The sequence below is a fragment of the Rhamphochromis sp. 'chilingali' genome (assembly GCF_963969265.1).
Source record: "Rhamphochromis sp. 'chilingali' genome assembly, chromosome: 13".
Taxonomy (NCBI): domain Eukaryota; kingdom Metazoa; phylum Chordata; class Actinopteri; order Cichliformes; family Cichlidae; genus Rhamphochromis; species Rhamphochromis sp. 'chilingali'.
In genome coordinates, this window is record NC_137940.1 from 28,582,946 (window position 1) to 28,598,142 (window position 15,197).

Consider the following 15,197-nt stretch of genomic DNA (forward strand, 5'->3'; position numbering starts at 1 on the left):
ATATCACACTCTAAAAGAAGTGTTGGAAGCGCCACGTCCGGTGTGGCAGACGTGTGGAGTTTGTAGAAAGGACCCAAAATGCAGCAGCTCTGGTGCAGGTGAGTATTTATTGAACAAAAGTGGATACAAACAGAAATGGCGAGGGTGAGCATGAACTAAGAAAACCTAAACTGGAAAAACTAACAGAACTAACCAGAAACCAAGATGCAGGGAGGTACGAGGAAATACACAAAGAGACGGACGGAGAGACGGACGGAGAGACGGACGGAGAGACGCAGGGAGACCGAGGGGAACAACACAGACGGGTGAACACACACTATAAATACACACACCAGTAATCAGAGGATGGGAAACAGGAGGGAAACACTCGGAGCAAAACAAAACAGGAGCACTAGAAGGTCACAAAACAGAACACGAGTCCAAAACCAAAAGAAGACAAAAAAAGAAACACACTGGGGCTCAAGAAAACAAAGTCCAAAACAGAACACTTCAGGGGGCCGACAACACAGGAGCCCGAGGGCCAACCATGTGGACGGCAACGGCGGCGACAAGCAGGCAGTTCAGGGGGCCGACCGTGCGGACGGCAACGGCGGCGATGTGGAAACAGTTCAGGGGGCCGACCGTGCGGAAGGCAGCGGCGGCGATAACACTGGTCCGGGGGCCAGCCGTGCAGAAGGCAGTGGCGGCGACTCAGGCGAAGTGGGTCTGGGGACCACCCACGACGGCCATGGCGCCCGACCAATAGCCTGGAAAGTGGCCGGTTAACAGCAGACCCAGACAAGGCTGAACCAGGCGACGTTGAAGGCGAAGACACGGAGGCTGGACCAGGCGACGCTGAAGCTGAAGCTGAAGCTGAAGCAGAAGCCGAAGCCGAAGCTGGACCAGGCGATGCTGAAGCTGAAGCAGAAGCTGAAGCTGGACCAGGCAAGGCTGAAGCTGAAGCAGAAGCCGAAGCTGGACCAGGCGAAGCAGAGGCTGAAGCTGGACCGGGCGAAGCTGAAGCTGAAGCTGGACCGGGCGAAGCTGAAGCTGGAGCTGAAGCTGGAGCTGAAGCTGGACCAGGCGACGGCAAAGCTGAAGCCAAAGCTGGACCAGGCAACGCAGAGGCAGAAGCAAAGGCTGCTGCAGGCGAGGATGATGAAGCCGCTGCAGGCGAGGATGAGTCTGAAGCTGGACCAGGCGAGGGTGAAGACTCGGAGGCTGGCGGCACTGCTCCGGCCCGGGTCGACACCACTGATGCCATCAACACCGGTGTATCCGAGCAGTGGGAAAGAGGTGGAGGAGCTGCGTGGGGCACCTTGGCAACCGGAGGTGGTGGACGAGGTGCGTGAGGAGCCAGCAGGCAGTCACAGGATACGAAATTTTCCATCAGATATGTATCTTTTTTGAGTTTGTGTATTCTGTTTGTCTTTGGCGTTTATCTAAGGTGAAATCCTGTTTCCTGTTTCAGGATGTTGCACATCACGAGAAATAATTTGGCATCTTGCCTTAGTCAAACAGTATAAATAAATCAGGTCCCTGGTTTGCTGCACCATCGGCTCAGCTCTTCACTGAAACCAGCTCTAACACCATGCTGTCCTCCAGACTCAGCAGCACACTGTGTGAGTACAAAAAAATCTTTCCACCCAAAAGGTTGTTCTTAATGTATCATTTATATGATTTTTGTTTGATCAGTAAGTGGTGTATTTAACATCCATTTTTTCTTTGGGTTTTCTTTATTGTCATTTGTGTTTTGAGGTAAATTAAAGTCCATCTGAAACACTGTTAACTTAATACAGAAGATAAATGAATAAATCAGCTGTAGTTCATGCACCATCTAACACTGAGGTTTCTTTTTTGTGTTTCAGTGCTTGCAGCAACATGTGTACTCATGACTTCAGGTAATTGTTAAATGTTCAGCAATTGTTTATCCAAATGTGCCTTTCTTTTATCCCAATACTTTAGCCACACTAGTCATTTAAACCCATTGTTCTGTGCTTTCACTCAAGTACGATGGAGTGTTACGACCACATAAAAAGTAATATTGTTCACTTTGAGATTACAGTCAAAATTTCAAAATTAAATTGCAAATGCTCAGCACTTACTGTGTCTGTGATACAACATCCACCCTCTTTACTGCATGGGGCTGTGTCCATTGCTAACCTTACATCTGTTCATTGTATTTCTTCTTTTCTCTCAAAATGAACAATAATATTTTTCTTTTTGATGTGGCCCTAAGACTCCTTCATACTCCAAGTTTCTTCCAAAGAGGTACCCTGGATTTGCAAATTGGTTATGCTTTATGTACAGTATGGTGAATTTTGTGCTGTGTGAATACTTGAATGTGATAAGCCACTAACAACAAGAACCTCTGATAGGTTTTTAGTCCCATTACCATTAGGGATTAATCCTTTAGTTAAACTCTGGAAACTCTATTTGATTTATTGAGGTCTTGAGTGATAGGAACATTTCAGTAACCAATAATAGTTCCCTGTGAAACTGATGTTAAATTAGTGGTAGTAGCTTTTGGTAGTCATTAAAACGGTAGGGACACGTCCCCATTGTCGCTACCATAAGTTACTTCTGATTCACCTGCATCATGCTCAGCCATTTACATTACACATGAGACTTACTCAGAATTCATTCAAGAAGAACACTGATACTGTTGGGATTTATTTTATTTATTTATTTTTTATTGTATTTTTATTTATTTTACCTTTAAGGTTAATATCTCACAATTAGCATCACACATTTTATTCTTTACTGCACACAGTGTATTGTAGAATAGTTAGTAGAATAATAGAATAGTTTGTAGAATAGGATTCACTCTGATACTAACAGACTCAGCCCCCTTCACAAGAATGTGGATGGGGTTGTGGTACCCACAAGACAAGGCCATATATCAGGTGCTGTTATGGTGTTGGGTATAGACCAGGGGTATAGGCAACCTTTCTGATGACGTGTGCCATCTAAAATTTCCTCAGAAGTCAGTGTGCCATATGATTGCATTAGCAATAAATTTAATAACGCTCTATATTAACAGTTACACAATATATAGAACCACTTTATAGAATTATATTTGTTCGGAGATGTTTGCAGCTATCAGCAAATAGTTATCAAGTATTTTGAAACAAAAAAAAATAAAAAAGACACTTTTTATCCATAACAAGAACTCCATAACAGCAAATGAACTGTACAACAGAAAATGCAAATGCTATTCATGGTCTCCTCACAACAATGATAAGAAAAATAAACTGGGCCAATATGGCATGTTTGTTAATACATTCTAATCTCTGGTCTCTCACTCAGAGACACAGGTCTCCGAGTGTCCAGCATTCAGACTGCACTCTTCATGTGAGAGAAAATCTGTTCACATAGATATGTAGAGCCAAATACTGGCCTCTGCAATGTTCTGAAGACAGTTAAACTTGTCAGATAGTGATGTCCAGCAGGTGAAAATGCAAGCTCCATGAACACACACAGCTGTGGATTCCAGCTGCTTCGATGTTGCATTAACTGGCATTAACTCAGCCAGTTAATGCGAGACAAATCTAGCTGCTCATTAAAGCTTTCTGGTTTGATCAGAAAATAAAACGTGCTTCATCCTAGCTGAAGTACGGGACAAACTGTGTTCCTTTTCACCTCAATACGCGTAATATTTTCTCTGAATACGGGACGATTCCGTCTTTTTACGGGACGGTTGGCAACTCTACTAACTAACCTCATGAATAAAATAAAGTTCACTATCAGTAACATCATAGCACCCACCCAGCTGTATGCTAGCTAGCATGCAGTACGAGTTATTGTAACTGACTGTAAAAAGTCAGCACAACAAAAATAAACTCCACCTAAACTTGGTTTATATCTGACCCAGATAGACTGCAGGTCATAACTTCTTACCTGTAGTTCAGTTCACCTGACACTCGGACCAGCAGCCGCTTCGGTCTCTCCTCCTCCTGCCTCCCCTTTCTCTCATCCACCTGCTGGTCTCCACCACTTGGTAATGTTACTGAATCTGTGGAAGCCCCGCCATATCCGCCACCAAACAACTGAGTTATTTTCACACACCGGCCAGCATCTGGCCAATCCACCACCTTTCATTATTTATACCGTTACAAAAAAAAAATCATCGGTCCATAAAAATGGAAAATCACCATCGGCCCACTGAGCAAATGCCCAGTATGCCCGATGGCCAGTCCAGCTATGGTCGTGCCATCAGTTAACCCTTCGCGTGCCACGACTGTGTTGTCTATACCAGGGTTGCCGACCCCTGGTATAGACCTATGCATTCCTATGCAAGAAGGTAAGAGGTGGTTGCCATGGTAATGGGTGAAGCGGCATCTACAATAAGGTGATGCCGAGAAAGTTGCAGCGGAAGAGATGTGTGCTGGATCTCAGCCAAGTGAGGAGAACTGTGACTTTCCTCCAACTTTTGACCAATTGCCTTAATATCCTGTTTATCACACATAATAAAAAGCATTTACTGTCTGGGTGTGGGACGTTATATTTAACGAGCAACTGAGCGACTTTTTTTCTAAAAAGCGACTAGAGACAAATCTGGCGACTTTTTCTGGTGTTATTGGAGACTTATTTATGACGACTTTTTGACTTGAAAGCGCGTATCGCTCTTACTCTCAAACAGCAGCAGGTGCTGCCGTGGGCACCTCGCCCGTTCCAAAGCGCTATAGCGGTGCTATATTTTATATTCGTTCATATTTGCTTTAGGAGCAAACAGATGAATAAAGGCCCTACTGTAGTATGCTTCATTTATCCAAGACTTACTAATTATGGAGTTATTTTCCATTTCAGGCTTTCCTAGAACTGGTCCTTTAGCCCACTTCCCAGTGTCAACAGAGAGGGTGATCACCTGTGACAGCTTCGACAGTGTACAACGCCTGAGCTGTGGTAACATGAAAATAATCTCTATGTTTAAGGTTTTTTATAGCTCTTTGCTATCACTCAAATATAAACCCAGTTGTGAGGTAATCTCAATTCTTTCTCATTTCCAGCAGGAGACGGCTTCTCTGGTTGTAAACAGAAGTCTGATTCTATGTCTGTAAGATAATTAGCTTACCCCCTGCAGATCTCTGACCTCAGTAAACACTTTGCTGAGGAGGATAACCTGTTAAGGTTTCAGTTCTTTTTGTGCTTTATTTAGTGAAACTACAGTTTATGCTTGTGACTCATATGATCTTTCAGATTCAATGTAATACCCCAGATCTACAGAAATGAAGGCATTCTCTGATTATTGAAAAACATAAAGAGCCTTGGGTTTTCCTCTTGTGCTGCACACCTTATGCATTTCTCATGAGTTCCTCCTTTTGAACTTTCTTTCCCATGCTTTCTGTAAAACAGAGAATGGGGTGATCATTGTGCAATCAGTTCTGTACGGAAGGACAGATGCAGAAACCTGCAGTGTGGGGAGACCTGCAGAACAGCTTAAAAATACACAATGTTCCCAGGATGGCGCCCTGAAGGTTGTCAAGAGCAGGTACACAAATCTGAGCACTTTATATCAATCATTAATTGATCACTTTAACCCACCTTTGTCTCCCTGCAGATGTGATGGTCAGAAGGTATGTGAAATAAATACAGTCCTCTTCCATACTTCTGATCCGTGCTACGGCATTTACAAATACGTGGACACCACCTACGCCTGCTTCCCAGCCAGTAAATTACATCTGTAATAAGAAACTAATATTCAGTCAAATCTGTGAATGTCCATGTTTCTAATGTTCCTTGTTGTCACTTTGTCAGTCCACAGTGTGACATGTGAGGATTCTCTGGCAAACCTTCAGTGCGGTGAGAGCACAGTTCCTCTTTCTTTGTGTGTCTCTGGATTCATCTGATAAAGATACAAATGAAGTTAAAGTTAAATACGTGTTTAAATCTTTAATGTTTGCTCTTCATCAGATGAAGGACAGGTTTTACTTATTCACAGAGCTGATTACGGACGTCATGATGCAACTACATGCTCTTTCAATCGTCCAGCCTCTCAGCTCCAAAATGTCCAATGCTCAAAGCAAATAAACAAAGTAGCCGAGAGGTACAGTTGCCGACTCTCTTTCTTCAACCTTATATCTTCTCTTCACAACATATAGTTGGCCTCTGCCAACTCACTTTTGCCTGAATCCACAGCTGTAACGGGAAAAGCAGCTGTACTGTCAAAGTGAGCGGCTCTGTGTTTGGAGACCCATGTTATGGCACCTACAAGTACCTGGAGGTGGCTTACAGCTGTCACTGTAAGTAATTCAGATTTGTTTTTTTTCCTGCTCTTTAATTTTAGCATTTATAACAGCAAAAAGTTAAGCACATTCAACATTGAGAGGAAAATGTGAATCTGCTCTTAGACACCGTGCTTTTAGGTGGTTCAGGAAAAAACACTGATTCTTTTCTAAAACACTGTAGTTCGGTATTGAAACTCTGAAATTAAATTTTCTTTCAGTTGCAGATGAAAGCTGAATGCTGCTGAATGGAGGAAATCACTGACATCAAATACTATCAGCGTCTATTATCTTTAAATAAATTGTGTAATGAATCAATTATTAATCAAAAAGATCAATCAATATCCAGTGCAACGTATGGTCAAAAATATAATGACAGGTACTGATTTTACATGCATATCAGATTTATTCAAGACATGTCAACTTGGTCTGTGGTGTCTAGATATATTTGGCCTTTATTCTAAATGTAAAACTGATTTAAAACTGATTGCCTTAAATATTTTTTTCTGATTCACTCTTAATTTTGCCTTCAATAATAAAATAATCACAAACTGATCAACTGGATGGTGTGAGCTAAATGTGACAGAGGTCTGACTAATTTCCAAAGTGAATGTTGAAACGGTCGGGTGTCAAGGTAAAGTGAGAGGAGCATATTGTCATGATATTCAGAACCACAAAAATTCAGCTCTCAAAATAAACAACATTTATCTTTTTATCATTAAGGACACCAGGGTCATTACTCCAACAGTACTCATAGTTTGATAGTACAATAACACACATTACATGAAATGTGAAGTTCTGTTAAGTTCAGTTGTATTTATAAAGCACCAAACCACAACAATCAGATGACTCCCTGTGAGCAAGCACTTGGCGACAGTGGGAAGGAAGAAGTCTCTTTTATAACAGAAAGAAACCTCCAGCACAACAAGGCCCAGAGAGGGGTGGCAGTCTGCTGCGACTGGTTGGAGGTCAGGGACAAAATAAAATGTTGCAGCTGAGGTCTACTTTTGTCCAGTGTTTGTGTTCAGTATGAATTCTGAGAAAAGTTGTTCTGTTATCTAAAACATACAGAAACATAAAGAAATCATTCTAAAATATTTTTATCTTCATCTAAGGTTGATGCAAAAAAAAAAGAACAAAGATACTTATACAGTTTGTAATTTATTTTATTATTTTAGATTTTTTTCTCATTTTAAATCTTTAACAAAATCTCCACTGTTTTGTTAAAACAGTGTTTCCCCACTGTATCCGCTCTTTTTTAACATTAGGCTGCAAGTTTCTGGAAACAAAGCAGAACATTTACTGCATCTCTGAAAGGCCAGAATTTCATCTCCTTTACAACTCAGGGCCTCAAACTAGAGTCAAACTAGGTATGCAATACAACTTTGTGCCACAAGATTTATAAAGTATTCCGATTCTGAGTCTTATTCTGAAGATGTTGCAACAAGTGTAATCTAAGGAGCTTGGAAATTAAAACATGAGGACTGCTTTAAGTTTCCTTGAAGAGGTTTCACCTCTCATCTGAGAAGCTTCTTCAGTTCTAAGAGCAATTGGTGGAGAGTCCCATATTTTAGGCCTTTGGGAGTGTCCCCAAGAGGGTCATGGTCATTGATCCTCTGCCTAATCACACAAACCAAGGAGGGAAAACGGCTGTGATTCACAATCAGCCAAAGTTTCGGGTGAACCCATTGTGAAACCAGTCCAATCCTATGATGTGATTTATTGAGGTCAAATGGCCCAGAATGTGAGTGGGAATTAAGGTGTCTGGGAAGGGATCTCAAAACTGGATTATAGATGGCAGACAGTTGGTGTCGTAAACCACCGCCTCTGTTCAAAGATGGTCATTCACAGTGGACATAGATGGCTTCTTTCCCTCCTCTTTTAAACCATCTTTCTTGGGGACACATCCATAGTGCTTAAAATCTGGGACTCTCCACCAGATGTTACAACTATGGTGCCATGTAACCACTCTATCAAATTTCTTTTTTTTCTCCATCTTGTCGCTTCTGCTGTCTCCCTTTCTCTCCCTCTCTCCTCCTCTCTGTCTTTGTGCTGTCATCCAAAAGGTAAATGTTACGGTGAAACAGAATTTACAACTCAATAAAAGGCACAAAAAGATCCATATCAATTATCCATCCATGTTCAATATTCAGATTTAATGTTGAACTTGTACTGCTGGCACTCGACGTGAGGTAACATGCTTTTGACTTTCAACTTTCAAACCAGCATCTGTTTTTTTCCCCTCTTTTCATGGCACGATAATCCAGCACAAGTTCTCTTAATGAGGCAACACAATCCCACCATTGTGCATCATCTGAAGAAGAGTAGCAGGTTAAGAGCTGTACAGCTCAGAGGCAGACTGCTGCTGTGTGAACATTCAAGCAACATGTTGAATGCTGCTTCTGACAAAGGTTCAGTTTACTCTTCTGGCAAAATTACTGACACAAAGCTAGCATAGCCTACAATGCCACATGACACCATAACAGCTTCTTCTTCTTCTTCAGCTGGTGATTTAGCTCTGTAGACGCGCTCTAGCTCCTGCATCAGATTCACAGGAAAGCTGTCACAGGTCTGTCTTCCTGTATGCTGCTGTAGCAGTGATGATGTCATAGAACAGTTTTCCTCACCAGTGAGTTCGATGAGGTTTCAACAACAGACTCAAACACATGTGTAATGGATTTTTCAGCTTCAGGTTTCCAGGATCATGATTTGGGTGTTTACAAAGGCCCTGTTCTTTATGTCCTCCAAACCTTTTGAATGATTGTGTAGCTGCTGTTTAATGGCATATCATGTTTTTTAGGACCTAGTTCAACAGTTCAGCAGTCAGAGTTGAAGGAAACTTCTTTCTAAATACTCTGAATCAGCGGTTCCCAACCCCCAGGCGACGGACTGGTACCAGTCAGTGAGTCATTTGGTACCAGGCTGCGAGAGTTGAGGCTCGGGTGTGAAATGTATGGTTTTCTGGGTTTTTATCATTAACTAGCTTTCTCTGGGTCTTTGTAGTTGTGTGTCTAATTTTGAAAGAAATATTTACGTTACCATAACAACCAGAGAGCATTAAGGGGCAGAAAGGAGGATGTTACTCCCAATGTTGTTGGCGCATTTTCAGGAGGACGCTGCTAATAAAGTTACACAATTACACAGTGAATTTGCGTTTCTTATTATATTTACAAAATAACACAGTTTTTGTCTTGATTGTATCATTTTATTGTGTTGTATTTATTCACGACATCTTAAAGGCCGGTCCGTGAAAATATTGTCTGACATTAAATTGGTCTGTGGCGCGAAAAAGGTTGGGGACCGCTACTTGATTGATTTTAATGCTCAGCTTTCTGTAAGGATGTTTTTTCTCATGCACTGACATAATTACACCTTGACCCATGCTCCGAAACACTCTCCTTTTGCAGTCTCTGACCAGTGTGTGTGGAGATGTTCCTGCAAATCAGAATATTTTCCAATCCATTCCAATTTGTTCTCAAACTCACTCCTGCTGCATCCTATCTGTTACTGTTCATATTCTCAGTCTTTTTTCTTACCGTTTCGTCATTCCAAACATTCACTAAATTACAAAATCATCTGCCCTGCGACTGCTTTTTAAAAAAATGCTGAAATAAATTCCCTTCCATTGTATTTACATATCACCAAATCACAACAAAACACCTATAACTTATGGTGGCAGCGAGAGGCCAAACTGTCTGCAGCTTAAGAAAACACCAGCAATAAGAAAAATGCTGCAAAAGCACACAAAGCACAACAGAAATATGAAAAACGACAACAGAAATAGGGGGGGAACAGAAATAGGGAAAAACAACAACAACAGAAATAGGGAAAAACAACAACAGAAATAGGAAAAAACAAAGCAGAAAAAGGAAAAAACAGATTTCCAAAAGCACAAGGGAAGTGTTTCTGGGGAGACAATAACCCGATAGACCAGTGTGTTTTGACACTTCACTCGCATACCTACAACTGAGAGAGTGGAGACTTTCAGAAAATCAATACAGCAAGACAGATCCTTAGAAAACAGAACCAGCTTCACCCCTGATCAGACCTGCACACTGTTAGGCCTCTGCCTCTTCACCACATATTCTAAATACAATGAAGGTTAATACAGATACAAACATGAATGTGCCATGGGCTCTCCAGTGTCACCCACCGTAGCCAAACCTTACATAGAAGAAATGGAAAGTAAGAGCTTTTGAATCTTTCGTAGGGACAACACCTTGCCACTGGTAAAGATAAGTGGATGACACCTGGGTCAAAGAAGTAGAAACCTTTAACCTTAACTTACCTTCACATCAGCTCAGTGGATAGAAAAGTCCACCAGGGAAGACACAAAGAATAATAGTTTGTCATTTCTGGAGTGTGGTATGTGCATTGAAGAGGATGGAAATGCAATCAGGACCTGCTGTTATGTAATGCTCTCTTCTCCCCTTCTTTAACTCTACAAGCCTGACCGGAGGACAAGAGGTGGTTGCCATGGCAATGGGAGTGTTGCTAGGCAATGAGAAATACATGCCTAACTCTTTTCCTACAGAGATAATCTGACCATCCTCTTCTCTTGTAGGTGCAGGATTTTTCTTTGTTGACAAAAAGACCTGAATAGCATTGCTATGTAAAATAAATATCTACTGTGACGCATAAGCACTGCTTAATGGAATTCCTACTGGAAATCAAAGTTTTCTCTAGGCTGGATCTTCCTACCACCTGGAATCTAAGTTACTGTAAGAACAAATAAGCAGACAAGATATTCAGCATTTGACAGTGCTCAAATCTACAGTATAATACTCTGTGGGTATTATACTGTAAATTTGGGTCTTTAGGTTCTCAGTCATCAGGGTCAATGTAATCTAGGGAGACTGGAAAGAAAAGAGACTGAACTTGTTTAAGTTTCATCTTCAGTTCAAAAACATTCACAGTATTTGCAATTAAACACAAACACAATTCTATGACTTGGTGAATTTATGTCGTGTTATATGACAGAAATGCAGACCAGTGAAGAAGAGAGAAAATGAGGGAGAGGGAAACAATCTTTACTGTCATTGCACAGTCATACTTAGTACAATAGTACAACAAAATTGTCAGTACTAAGCAGAACAAAACGCAACATGGTAAACTTCAGAGTGGAAGAAAAATATATCAACAAAATATATTTTTTGACAAAAGGTATGAATAATAAATGAAAGAATGAAAGGTCATTGCAAATATATTGTATAGATTACCAAAATAACGTGAAATGTATCTATCAATGTCATTATTTCCCATCAGCAAAGAAATTACTTTGAATAAACAACTGTAAAGTCCACTCACCTGATGTTTTTCCATCTGAATTAAAGGTTTTTCATTCCTGCTCAGGTCACTGAGCCTAAATGTTCCATTTCCTGGAAAAATTAGACATCTCTGTTCTTTGATATTACATCTAGTATTTTTAATGAATTCTTTAACAATTGGTATCGATGTATTTCTGAGGTGCTGTCCATCAGCTGGATTTTCACAGTTCCTCCCAAAGATAAGATAAGATAGATAAGATAGCTCTTTATTGTCATTGCACAGTCATACATAGTACAGTAGTACAATGAAATTGGAAAAACTGTCCTACGTCGGCACTACATATAACACAACACGACACGATATGACACATCACAACGTAACAAACAACACAACACAGTATATTAACTTAGTATAAAAAAGAAGAATAAGTGTATGTGTATTGCACACTGTTATTATTGCACATTAATTATTATTGCACCTTGTTATAAATATAAATATTATTGTTATCGTTTTAAACATTGTTACCTCCCCCTAAAAAGTCCAGGGAGGTATCCAGTCAGGTCAGCTATTTACATTGATCAGGGCTATTGCCCTGTTGTAAAAGCTGTCCTTGAGTCTATTTGTTCGGGACCTCAGCAGCCTGAACCTCCTGCCAGACGGCAGCAGCTTAAACACCCGGTGTCCTGGGTGTGTGCAGTCCCGTAGGATGCTGCGTGCCCTCTTGAGACAGCGAGTGCTGTACAGGTCCTTCAGGGAGGGAAGAGGATGTCCAATGATTTTTTGGGCCATGTTGATGACCCTCTGGAGTGCCTTTCTGTGTGCTGTGGTGCAGCTGGAGAACCACACACCGATGCAATATGTCAGCACACTTTCAATGGAGCAGCGGTAGAAGACGGTCAGCAGCTCCTTCTTCAGGTCCATTTTTCTGAGGATTCTCAGAAAGTGGAGACGCTGTTGGGCCTTCTTTAAGACCGCAGAGGTGTTAGAGCTCCATTGGAGGTCTGTGTCTATGTGCACACCCAGAAACTTGAAACTGGAGACCCTTTCCACGCACTCCCCGTTGATGCTGACAGGCTGCAGCTCGGACTTCCTCCTTCTGAAGTCAACTACCAGTTCTTTTGTTTTGGTGGTATTGAGGTCCAGGTTGTTGTCTGCACACCAATCTGACAGCCTCTGAACTTCAGCTCTGTATGCAGTCTCATCTCCCCCTGAGATGAGCCCCACCACAGTGGTATCATCTGCAAACTTGATGACTGTGTTGTCTGGGTGGGAACTAACACAGTCATGTGTGTACAGAGTGTACAGTAGGGGACTCAGTACACAGCCTTGTGGCTCCATAACACTGAGCTCCATCCTGTCTGCCATCACATTAAGTTTACGCAGTGCAGCCCCACGCACGGGGCAATCCACGATAACTCGCTAACAGAGATTTGCCATGTTAATGTGGTTATGGTGTTAAAGTCATTTTAACAAGATTAATGCTGACAGCACTCGTATTTACAGATGACTATATATGCAAATATATAATATAATTAATAATTACTAAAAAAATAAGAGTTTCTTTTATGAAGCTTGGTAACACACTACTATATATACAGATACATATTGTATAGCAGTGAGACCAGTTTTCCCGTGTTCCACTCGTATACGTTAGTTTGAAGAGGAAAGAGAAAAACTTCCACAGGACTCCGATGTGAAAAGATATAACAAAAATGTATTCCACAGCTTGCAAATCTTCTTACAGGAGTAATCAGGTTTAACTTATCCTCAACAAAAAACAAATTTCTTCCAGTCAGAGATGTTGCATATAATTAAATTTTTGCGTGATGCATAAAGTTAAAAGATTAAAACTAATAAAACAAGTTTTAAAAAGAGACTTTTCCATTTGATTGATTATGCAGAAAAAGTAGAATTGGGCTGAAAGATCTATTGCTTTATTACCTATTCAGGTTGTAAATCGTGTTTTTAAAAAGTAACTAAGTAACTAAGTAATTCATTACTTTTGAAAATAAGTAATCAGTGAAGTAACATTACATAACAAACAAATTACTAATCAGTAATTAGTTACTGATTACTTTTTTCAAGTAACTTTGCCAACACTGCTTGTGAGTACATCATCCTTTTTGTTTGTAATGTTCATGTTCTGAGGCTAACTTTAATTTCTCACGCCATCTTCCTCTTCTTTGCTTTTTTAGGGTTAGACGTCACCCAACACTGGCCATTATGACATAAAGAAACATGATGCTGGATTAATAGAATTTGACTGTGTGTGTTATACTGGCTTTTAGTTAACATTCAGTGGAAAAGGGCTGACAGTATGTTCAATATTTGGCCGTGCTCAAAACTAGAATATCCTAATATTATTTATGACATGATAGAGTACTAGAGTTTCTCATTTAATGTTTTTTCTTTATTTTCGTGACTATTTGCATTGTAGATTCTCACTGAAGGCATCAAAACTATCAATGAACACATATGGAATTATGTAGTAAACAATTACTGCTTTGCATACTCTTGGCATTAGAAATAGTTATGATTCGGTCATCATCATGTCAGTTTGTTGTAATGAGATAACTGTGAAAACTTGGCTTGGTTATGTAACACTTCTTCTCCTCCTTCATCTACCGGGTTCATGAACCTAACATCAGCATACATTACTTCCTGGTCTTCTCTGCAGAGAAGCAAGATAACATCATAACATATTGTTAGGTTTGTAGCTTGAACCTATTCGCTGGAACGTTAAGACAATATAATTACACTGCTAAGCAAGACACAAATAGGCAAAGTTCTTCATGTTACTCGTGCACGGGAGAGAACCGGACAACCGCTTGACTCCAGTTGGTCTCGTCCGTTCTCCCGTATCACTGTCCTTTTATTGAGGTTACATGAATATGCATAAGTTCATTAACATATGACGTCTACATACACAAAGAGTACCTAGCAGTGTAATTATATTGTCTTAACGTTCCAGCGAATAGGTTCAAGCTACAAACCTAACATTAATTGGTCCTTCGAGCCGGAGCCCTGGGATCGCATTCACCGAGGGGGGGGAGGCACGCTGAAAGACTGACGTCAGCCAGGAAGTTCCTGTGGATTCGCTGTCTGTCTTTCTCCTCGATGAATGGCGATCGGCGGGATTCAGGCTGATATTACACGCTAAGCAACGCCAAGTAAGTTTAAAGAGGCCGACTCTATAACCGTGTCGTTGTGCAGTCTCCGCCATTTTGTGAGGCGTTGAGAAGTTCGCTGCTTTGTGGAGCGATAACTGGGTTAGTGTCCCGAAAAAGAAGTTTTGGTTAAATCGCCCAAGGGTCCCAAGCGTCCGGTGAGTGTCCGGTTTTGAAATCGCCCTGGGTGTGTGTCCCGAGCGTCCCTTCATTGGGTTTTGTCGCGCGAGTGGGTGAGCGTCCCACAACTGGGTCAGGGTCCCGAGCGGTCCGGTGTGAGTCCGGAGTAGGCCTATTTTGTGTTGTTGTCATTGTTGTCGTCGTCGTCGTTTTTGTTGTTGTTGTTGTGTGAGTGTGTGCGGAGCAGAACACGTGGTCTGTAACACCGACTGTTGTTGTTATCATGGGTTTCTAAGCAACCAAGAGTGAGTTAGAGGGAGAAAGACGTTTGTGCTGGACTTTGCTCCTGGCAGCACAAAGTATTTATGTATAAAAGAGAGAGAGAGCGAAGGCTCCACAGCTGCGTGGGTGCACGCGAATGCGGTCGCGCGGGTTTCAC

At 41.3% G+C, this 15,197-nt stretch overlaps 1 protein-coding gene across 1 annotated transcript; it reads left to right on the top strand.

Moving 5' to 3' along the window:
• Positions 1–1,468: 1,468 nt before the first annotated feature.
• Positions 1,469–6,632, top strand: LOC308408952 (L-rhamnose-binding lectin CSL2-like). Its single transcript, XM_080901434.1, has 9 exons — positions 1,469–1,601; positions 1,848–1,880; positions 4,789–4,884; positions 5,335–5,470; positions 5,540–5,649; positions 5,737–5,781; positions 5,893–6,025; positions 6,118–6,221; positions 6,425–6,632. Exons 1-9 carry the CDS (start codon positions 1,571–1,573, stop codon positions 6,439–6,441), a joined length of 705 nt encoding a protein of 234 aa, XP_080757560.1. The 5' UTR covers positions 1,469–1,570; the 3' UTR covers positions 6,442–6,632.
• The last annotated feature ends 8,565 nt before the right edge of the window (positions 6,633–15,197 follow it).